Source organism: Homalodisca vitripennis, unplaced genomic scaffold, assembly GCF_021130785.1.
Source record: "Homalodisca vitripennis isolate AUS2020 unplaced genomic scaffold, UT_GWSS_2.1 ScUCBcl_1569;HRSCAF=5356, whole genome shotgun sequence".
Classification (NCBI taxonomy): Eukaryota; Metazoa; Arthropoda; class Insecta; order Hemiptera; family Cicadellidae; genus Homalodisca; species Homalodisca vitripennis.
Genome location: NW_025777685.1, coordinates 64,783 through 75,889, shown reverse-complemented (window position 1 = coordinate 75,889; position 11,107 = coordinate 64,783). Strand labels below are relative to the sequence as shown.

At 35.2% G+C, this 11,107-nt stretch overlaps 1 protein-coding gene across 1 annotated transcript; it reads right to left on the bottom strand.

Annotated features, from left to right (window-relative positions):
* Positions 1-4,422: 4,422 nt before the first annotated feature.
* On the bottom strand, positions 4,423-4,914 carry LOC124371532. Its single transcript, XM_046829885.1, has one exon. The coding sequence runs from the start codon at positions 4,912-4,914 to the stop codon at positions 4,423-4,425; it is 492 nt and encodes a 163-aa protein (XP_046685841.1).
* Positions 4,915-11,107: the final 6,193 nt, after the last annotated feature.

The following is an 11,107-nucleotide window of genomic DNA, read 5'->3' as shown; positions in this document are numbered from 1 at the left end:
GCTTTTAATGTATACTATACCCTAGCCGCTACTTGTAAACATCAAGTTTGTTTATGGGTGTTGTTGGTTATGTTTATAACAACACATTAATTATTTTTTTAAAGTTTGTTATTGACGATGGTTGGGTTTGAAGGAATAAAAAGATTTCGGAAATTTGTCATTGTTATAAGGTAAAAAAAGGATAATACTATGTTTCGAAGGTTCTTCCTTAATCCTTAGGTGAAAAAATCTAATAGTTAAATATGCACTTAAAGCCCACAAAAGTACAATAAACTACCAGAACCTTCATAACTGTCATAATACTTACCTGGTACACCAACAGCTTGAAGTCCAAAGTGGGTAAAATTATAAAATAATCAATGTCTCTATACGGAAGGCAAAAGCACACACATCACGTTACTCACGCACCAGGGAAATTAAAAACTGACCAGGGAGTGAATTTTAGCACTTCCTGTGCTATCGCGGCGGGTCATTAGGAAACTTATAACAATAGAATAACAAACGAGTCTCTGATCATATGAATACAAGAAGGAACAAGATACAGATGAAGAGTGATAGACTACGTATCTACGTGAATTCAGAGTGAGAGCATTGACATCATCTACTGCTGTGACATCGATTTTCATCTTATAGTAACTGCTTCTAGAGATTAATGCTGTAGTTTAATTTGTGTTGTTACAGTGATAGTAACCGTAGTAAATATAAACACGATAAATGTTAATTTCCTGCGCATTAAAAGTTATGTTAGCATGAGTACAAAAAGTAAAATTCATATAATTAACAGTAAATTTGTTCGAACCCATTTGCTTGATAAATAAATGTAATTATATTTTGTTTCTGTTATGTTTGTTGAGTAAAACACAATGAAAAGTTACGATACTTTATTTATACTATCAGTTTCATTATCTTTGTACGTTCTAGTTTTGAATTATATCCAGCGCAGTGATTTAATTGATTTTCAGGTTTTCTATCATTAATTTACAAATTGGCCATAATTCAACCATATTTCAATACAAGTAGAGTTTGGGAGTGCTCTCTCAACAGATGAAATTGAGGGAAAGGTGCCGTCTATGAGACATCGATAATTCTAATTCAGTATAAGGAGACGTTTGGGAGCGCTGTCTCAATATATGTTACTGAGGGACAGGTGCCGTCTATGAGGCATCGATAATTCTAATTCAGTATAAGGAGACGTTTGGGAGCGCTGTCTCAACAGATGTCACTGAGGGGACAGGTGCTGTTTATGACACATAGATAATTGTAATTCAGTATAAGGAGACGTTTGGGAGCGCTGTCTCAACAGATGTCACTGAGGGACAGGTGCCGTCTATGAGACATCGATAATTCTAATTCAGTATAAGGAGACGTTTGGAAGCGCTGTCTCAACAGATGTCACTGAGGGACAGGTGGCGTCTATGAGACATCGATAATTCTAATTCAGTATAAGGAGACGTTCTAATTCAGTATAAGGAGACGTTTAGGAGCGCTGTCTCAACAGATGTCACTGAGGGACAGGTGCCGTCTATGAGACATCGATAATTTTAATTCAGTATAAGGAGACGTTTGGGAGCGCTGTTTCAACAGATGTCACTGAGGGACTGGTGCCGTCTATGAGACAGCGATAATTCTATTTCAGTATAAGGAGACGTTTGGGAGCGCTGTCTCAATAGATGTCACTGAAGGACAGGTGCCGTCTATGAGGCATCGATAATTCTAATTCAGAATAAGGAGACGTTTGGGAGCGCTGTTTCAACAGATGTCACTGAGGAACAGGTGCCGCCTATGAGACATCGATAATTCTAATTCATATAAGGAGACGTTTGGGAGCGCTGTCTCAATAGATGTCACTGAGGGACAGGTGCCGTCTATGACACATTCGATATCTCTATTCAATATAAGGAGTCATTTGAGAACTCTGTCTCAACAGATGTCACTGAGGGACAGGTACTGTCTATGACACATAGATAATTTTAATTCAGTATAAGGAGACGTTTGGGAGCGCTGTCTCAACAGATGTCACTGAGGGACAGGTGCCGTCTATGAGACATCGATAATTCTAATTCAGTATAAGGAGACGTTTGGGAGCGCTGTCTCAACAGATGTCACTGAGGGACAAGTGCCGTCTATGAGACATAGATAATTCTAATTCAGTATAAGGAGACGTTTTGGAGCGCTGTCTCAATAGATGTCACTGAGGGACAGGTGCCGTCTATGACACATAGATATCTCTACTTCAATATAAGGAGACATGTGGGAGCGCTGTCTCAACAGATGTCACTGAGGGACAGGTGCCGTCTAAGAGACATCGATAATTCCAATTCAGTATAAGGAGACGTTTGGGAGCGCTGTTTCAACAGATGTCACTGAGTGACAGGTGCCGCCTATGACACATAGATAATTCTAATTCAGTATAAGGAGACGTTTGGGAGCGCTGTCTCAACAGATGTCACTGAGGGACAGGTGCCGTCTATGAGACATCGATAATTCTAATTCAGTATAAGGAGACGTTTGGGATCGCTGTCTCAACAGATGTCACTGAGGGACAGGTGCTGTCTATGAGACATCGGTAATTCTAATTCAGTATAAGGAGACGTTTGGGAGCGCTGTCTCAACCTATGTCACTGAGGGACAGGTGCCGTCTATGACACATTCGATATCTCTATTCAATATAAGGAGACGTTTGGGAGCGCTGTTTCAACAGATGTCACTGAGGGACAGGTGCCGTCTATGAGACATCGATAATTCTAATTCAGTATAAGGAGGCGTTTGGGAGCGCTGTCTCAACAGATGTCACTGAGGGACAGGTGCTGTCTATGAGACATCGGTAATTCTAATTCAGTATAAGGAGACGTTTGGGAGCGCTGTCTCTACAGATGTCACTGAGGGACAGGTGCCGTCTATGACACATTCGATATCTCTATTCAATATAAGGAGACGTTTGGGAGCGCTGTTTCAACAGATGTCACTGAGGGACAGGTGCTGTCTATGAGACATCGATAATTCTAATTCAGTATAAGGAGGCGTTTGGGAGCGCTGTCTCAACAGATGTCACTGAGGGACAGGTGCCGTCTATGAGACATCGATAATTCTAATTCAGTATAAGGAGGCGTTTGGGAGCGCTGTCTCAACAGATGTCACTGAGGGACAGGTGCTGTCTATGAGACATCGGTAATTCTAATTCAGTATAAGGAGACGTTTGGGAGCGCTGTCTCAACAGATATCACTGAGGGACAGGTGCCGTCTATGACACATTCGATATCTCTATTCAATATAAGGAGACGTTTGGGAGCGCTGTTTCAACATATGTCACTGAGGGACAGGTGCCGTCTATGAGACATCGATAATTCTAATTCAGTATAAGGAGGCGTTTGGGAGCGCTGTCTCAACAGATGTCACTGAGGGACAGGTGCCGTCTATGAGACATCGATAATTCTAATTCAGTATAAGGAGGCGTTTGGGAGCGCTGTCTCAACAGAATGATGTCAATGAGGGACAGGTGCTGTCTATGACACATTCGATATCTCTATTCAATATAAGGAGACGTTTGGGAGCGCTGTTTCAACAGATGTCACTGAGGGACAGGTGCCGTCTATGAGACATCGATAATTCTAATTCAGTATAAGGAGGCGTTTGGGAGCGCTGTCTCAACAGATGTCACTAAGGGACAGGTGCCGTCTATGAGACATCGATAATTCTAATTCAGTATAAGGAGGCGTTTGGGAGCGCTGACTCAACAGATGTCACTGAGGGACAGGTGCTGTCTATGAGACATCGGTAATTCTAATTCAGTATAAGGAGACGTTTGGGAGCGCTGTCTCAACAGATGTCACTGAGGGACAGGTGCCGTCTATGACATTTTCGATATCTCTATTCAATATAAGGAGACGTTTGGGAGCGCTGTTTCAACAGATGTCACTGAGGGACAGGTGCCGTCTATGAGTCATCGATAATTCTAATTCAGTATAAGGAGGCGTTTGGGAGCGCTGTCTCAACAGATGTCACTGAGGGACAGGTGCCGTCTATGAGACATCGATAATTCTAATTCAGTATAAGGAGGCGTTTGGGAGCGCTGTCTCAACAGATGTCACTGAGGGACAGGTGCCGTCTATGAGACATCGATAATTCTAATTCAGTATAAGGAGGCGTTTGGGAGCGCTGTCTCAACAGAATGATGTCAATGAAGGACAGGTGCCGTCTATGACACATTCGATATCTCTATTCAATATACGGAGACGTTTGGGAGCGCTGTTTCAACAGATGTCACTGAGGGACAGGTGCCGTCTATGAGACATCGATAATTCTAATTCAGTATAAGGAGGCGTTTGGGAGCGCTGTCTCAACAGATGTCACTGAGGGACAGGTGCCGTCTATGAGACATCGATAATTCTAATTCAGTATAAGGAGGCGTTTGGGAGCGCTGTCTCAACAGATGTCACTGAGGGACAGGTGCCGTCTATGAGACATCGATAATTCTAATTCAGTATAAGGAGGCGTTTGGGAGCGCTGTCTCAACAGAATGATGTCACTGAGGGACAGGTGCCGTCTATGAGACATCGGTGATTCTAATTCAGTATAAGGAGGCGTTTGGGAGCGCTGTCTCAACAGAATGATGTCAATGAGGGACAGGTGCCGTCTATGAGACATCGATAATTCTAATTCAGTATAAGGAGGCGTTTGGGTGCGCTGTCTCAACAGAATGATGTCACTGAGGGACAGGTGCCGTCTATGAGACATCGATAATTCTAATTCAGTATAAGGAGGCGTTTGGGAGCGCTGTCTCAACAGAATGATGTCAATGAGGGACAGGTGCCGCCTATGAGACATCGATAATTCTAATTCAGTATAAGGAGGCGTTTGGGAGCGCTGTCTCAACAGAATGATGTCAATGAGGGACAGGTGCCGTCTATGAGACATCGATAATTCTAATTCAGTATAAGGAGGCGTTTGGGAGCGCTGTCCAACAGAATGATGTCACTGAGGGACAGGTGCCGTCTATGAGACATCGATAATTCTAATTCAGTATAAGGAGGCGTTTGGGAGCGCTGTCTCAACAGAATGATGTCAATGAGGGACAGGTGCCGTCTATGAGACATCGATAATTCTAATTCAGTATAAGGAGGCGTTTGGGAGCGCTGTCTCAACAGAATGATGTCAATGAGGGACAAGTGCCGTCTATGAGACATCGATAATTCTAATTCAGTATAAGGAGGCGTTTGGGAGCGCTGTCTCAACAGAATGATGTCACTGAGGGACAGGTGCCGTCTATGAGACATCGATAATTCTAATTCAGTATAAGGAGGCGTTTGGGAGCGCTGTCTCAACAGAATGATGTCAATGAGGGACAGGTGCCGTCTATGACAACGATATCTCTAATGGAAATTATGTTATTAAATTCTTTCTCTTCTTTGCTACAGCACACTTTCAAAACACAATGATGGGATTAAATGTTATAAAATATATCTACTTAAAATTTACACGATTCTTCCTTATAGTGCTAACAAATGTTACATAAGTCATGATACGTTAATTGAAAAGTTAAATAAAAATAACGTATGTACTACTATTTTATTTATATTATATAACAATATATTATCTATAAGTATACCTTGATCATATTTGTTTCAAAAAACAATTTTGTCCGACTAATATCACATAGTTGAAGAAAAGTTAATTTACCAGTTATGACCTCAAAATAATCCATTTGTAATAATTTGAATTTTAAAATTTAAATAACATTTAAAATTGATCTAAATTAAACTTCAAGTTTTTCCCCCATACTTATAGTTTAACTATCAGTACAAATCACACAACGTTTAGTTATGATACTTTAATTTGAAATTATACGTTAAACGTATTTTGAATATTCAGATCGTATATGCCCTAAAAATAAATACATTTTCTTAAGAAATGCCCGAAATATGTAATTACAAATTAAAATAAGTTTTCCGGTTCACATATTGATGTAATTGATAATTCCATTTATAAATTCTAAACCTCATTAACTGTGGGACTCTTATTTAAATGCAATAAACATACATTTCAACACTACAGTGCTTTGTAAAGTGCGTGGTGAAGCCGAGAGTGGAAAATGCTATGCAATAGCAGAATACATAAATTTGTAAGTAAACTGAGTACGATCATAAAATATTTTTAAATTTGATTTAGTACTGCGTTTAGTATAATAAAACGAGGTATATTTTTGAAATTTTACATGCAACCGAAGCCTTTTACGTGACACAGAGTATAGCGTATCTTGATATAGACATATTGGCCGTCTAAAATGTTTGAAGCCACACTAGTAAAACTTAAAACTTACAATACTTTGTTTAAAATATACTTTGTAATGTTATTTGCACCGAGGAAAACTTTATCTTGCGGTAGAAAGTGAAGTGAGTTTAAATTTTGCTTCATGTAGACTCTTCAGAGTGGTTCATGCTAAACTGGTGCCTCTGGCCTTCTCGAGTTTGAAACTACAACATTGCGGCATTTGCAATTCATATAGCGCTGAGTTTCTTGGACAACTTTCAGGTGTGTTTATTGGCCAAGTTTCATCCACAAGTGAGCAGTCTTAGAGTTATTTAAACTTTGGCTGCTGAGATGTAATTTTTGTATGTACAAAATAAATGGTTTATTATTTGGTTAGCCTTGAAACATTTAAGTTTTTTTATTATACTGACATGTTTCACAACCAAGCCCGTGGTCACAGTTACACTACAAAGTACCCCTTAAATACAAAACAATAAGCAGATAAACATATAGAACAAAAGTTATATTTTGGTTATGTTATTTAGTTAGTAAATTATTCATGCATTTCATGTTGACTTTTCTTTTAATTTAATAATGTTTTAAATTTAATTTAAAATAGGTTTTTATGATTTTGAAGATATAAAGAAATGTCCAGGGTGAGTAAAATGTCTGGAAACGTCTTAATGTTTTCAAATTTAACAGATAAAATCTACAATATTTTCACAATAAGACACACCTCTCTTAATTTTTTAATGCAATAACCATCACATGGCTGTATTGTGGAGTTTTATGGAAATCTTAAATACAAGCGTTTGGTCAATACGGACATCATTTTAAAGATATTTATTGTTTAATCGTAATGCCGCTAACCTCGTAGACTTTATTAATTACGAATGGCGGCGGTTGATATAATATCAATTGCTCGTTTTTGAACACCCACTATTTTTAGACGATACAATTTTCAGGAATCCCTGTATTTGAATAATTTATAAAGCGTAAGGGAGGTAAGTTGGGGAATGGAAAAGGATAAGGTTTTCGTCACTGATCAAGACATAAGTCGGACTCCCTATACCGTGTAAAGTATCAACTCTCGACTAAGTTTTGATAATTTTTTAAGTACAATCCAATCCACCATTAAACCTTATTCTACTCGTCCTCATTGGTCACTGGGCTGTGCGAGGATTATAGGAAACAGAATATAGAGGACAGACGGTACAGATAAAAATGTAAAAGTCATAGGCAGGATGTGAACTTGTTCGACGCCTAGGACCGTGAAGAAATCAGTTCTCTCGTACTAACAATGCAAGGCTTTATGTATGTTACACTGCAGTGATTTTGCTGTGACAAATTGTAAGAAGAATTGTTTTAACAATACTTTTTTTAACAAGAGCAATACTATTGTTTTACAAATACTTTGAGTGTAATCCTACTACCTGTAAGTATAATTTTAAATACAATTCATTATTTTATAAAATATTATGTGTTTTTCATAAACCGCGAAGGACAAAAGGTCACAAATTTAAATCACTGTAAACTCAGTATTGACAGATATAAATGCCCCTATTTGTAACTATTACGCTACAAATATTTTCCAAACTTACAAACAGTTCAAAAATACTAACAATATTACTTACTTAAATTTCTTACTTAAATGTATAAGATTATTTTAAGCTTTTCACTAAGCTCGGCTTAACTTTGGAAGGGTGCTGAAGCAGTATCAGAGGATCTTGGAAGTGTTGACAGTCTCCTATGAATACACAACGAGCCAGGGTTGAGGCACATCCTCACTCGACCTTCGTTTTCATTACTGACATCAATATGTCACGTCAATAGCCGCGCCAGAGGTCAGCTATTCATCTTCCAGAAGTAACATATGTACCTAGAAAAATATTTTTATAAGTGTGAAAAGAAGTTATTAATTATATCATACTAAATATTTGATATTATATACAATACATATAGCCAGAATTAAAGAAAGATATATTTCGTATAGCAACTGACAAGAATAATATCAATATCACAATAGTAATAAATAAAATACACACATTAAATAGTTTATGTTTATATTTATTTACATAAATGAAATATTAAAATGAATTATTTTATCCCTCCCTAGATTCAATATTTTTAATACAAAAACAAAAAAAAACTCTTAAATTAAGCAAGTGTTTATAGTTTGAAGGTATGTATTTACCAATAAACACTCCGTGAATTGTATAGATTGAGAACATTTTTTAAATAATAATAATAATGTAAGAATAAATAACATTTCTATGTTTAAATAGTTTTTATTGCTGAACATTTTTATAATAATTTACACTCATATACCAAACTTCAACGAAATCTAACCATTCATGAGATTTATAGTTAAAACACTCGTATTTTTACAATTATTTGAACCAAACTGAAATGTAATAAGTACTTTATATTTAAGAAAAAATGTTAAAAAGAAGTAGTTTGTGAAAATTTGTTTAATTCAAAGTGAGCTATACATTTAGGTAAACTATCTAACGTTTTCTATTACTTTATTGAAATATTGTTCATAAAAAATCTAAATATTAGAAGTATCAAAGTGTTTTGTGTAAAGAAAAATAGTTGAGTAAAAGTATAAAACAATTAGCGAGTTACTAAGCATTCTAAATATAATAATTATTGTGGGCAACAATATATATTATAATAATTAGTATAATATTTAGTAGTATTATTATTAATTATTTATAATAATAATAAGCAGTATAATAATTAATTAACTAACTATATTTGAATGCTGATATCGAATTCGTTTTTTAGACCAATATCTGACATCTAATATTAAACATTGCACCAATTAATTTGAAATCACTTAGCAGCTGTTCAAAGTTACTTGCTGTATTAATTAAATAGTAAAATTGATTTCTAAGATTTTAAATAATAATCATTTATGTATGTTTAATATAAACTAAAATAACAATCATGTCATTTATTTGATAAGGTAATATCCCTAAAATCTCATTAATATTCCTTTTGTTATTACTCGTTAACTGCATTAACCTAAATTGGAAATGGTTTAATTAGACTAATGTGCTTACATTTTGTTCGTATCCAGAGTTGATAATGTTTCAGCAGTTACATTTGTCCTTTTATTTATCCTAGGAAAACGTTTAAAGAATCAGTTAACTTTTTAATATTTGTTATAAGTTGAAATAATGTAAATTCCTACCTATACCGATAAAATAATGCCTGCCAATATGATGATCGAGAGTCGATTAAATGGTTCCGTGAAATATCTAGGGTATATTCTAGAAATAATACATATTTAACATAACTAAACAAGTAATTGGTAAACATAAGATCGAATAAACGTAAAATACAAATAAATTAAAATTTTAAATGAAAGGTGGATGATTTTTATGCAACAATGAAGTATCGATATTTTCTCACAGAAAATTAAAATAATCAAACTATCTTTACGCCAAAACTTATCTGCCTGTAGAAAAATATTATTTAAAATTAATATAATTACGTAACATGCAATGTTTTGTTTTTCACTTGTAAAATATGTAGACTTAAAGTTAAAGTTTCTTATATATGGACTTAAAATATAGTAGCATTGTATTATAGTTTATGGAACACTTTAAAAGTGTTCCGTGTACACATTGGTCTTTGACAGCACAACCAAATGTTTAATTAATTTAGCCATTATTTTCATTTTAATTACATTTATAGTGTGAACGCATAGAGCAAGCTTGATAATAACAATTCTTACTTAAACTTTTTCTGCAGCCGCTTTTGAGAAAAGAGTAAAAAATGATTCAGCTAAGAAAATAAATTTTTTATTTAGTTTTAATTGTACATTTTTATGAAATAAATAAATAAACACACACACACACACACACACACACACACACACACACACACACACACACATATATATATACACCAGACAAAATTACTATTAACTTTAATATAAATTAAAGACTGTTATAAAACCCATGTTAGCAGTATTTGGCCAAAAACAGGCTTCTCAGTCCTGTATATGTATATGTATTTTCTTTATCGGAGAACAAGCTAAAATCAATTTGCAACAAAAATACTGAGACCAAATAAAATTTCAATAACCATAAATATATAATTTTCAACGAACTTTTTTATCGTGGCAACAAAGCATACTCAACATTGGCGTCACAAATATATGTCACTCGAATAAAATGTGGTATACAATTGCGAAGCTTACGAAATTATGTGTTATTATTAACATTCCCATAATTTTTACAGTAGCATGAGTCAGATGTAGTGAAATGACCTTATTCTCAATCTTGAAGTATTTGAGTCTATACTGTGGAATATGATGTGTAATAATGTATTAATTCATTTTTTAATTTAAAGAAAAAAAGATGGAATATATCTTTACATAGTAAATAAATTTGTTGACGAAGCTATCGCTGAAGGGGATAGAAACATTTCATTTTTGTCTCTCTACCTGACTAGGTTTCTGTAGAAAATTTCGAAAACGAACAGACGTATAGACTTTGCACCTACAAATTTACACGAATCTTCATTTATATACAAGCAACACAGATGATAATACATGTATCTCCATAGGATTTGGCTGAGGGATAACGAATATTTTTACATTAGTCATATAGAAAACTCAGAATACTAATCATGAACATTTTACATGTCACTTTTAGTCATAGATTAAAAAGCAAAAAAGCAATATAGCGGAGTATAGATTTTAAGAATCGATTACTATTTTTAATTTAAAAGCTATCTATCAGAAAAAAATGTCGATTGTATCTCCCGCTAAGTTTGAAATTCGCGCCGTCATTCGCTACCTCGTTCTGAAGGGAAAAGCTCAGGTTGAAATTTATAATTAGGTGAA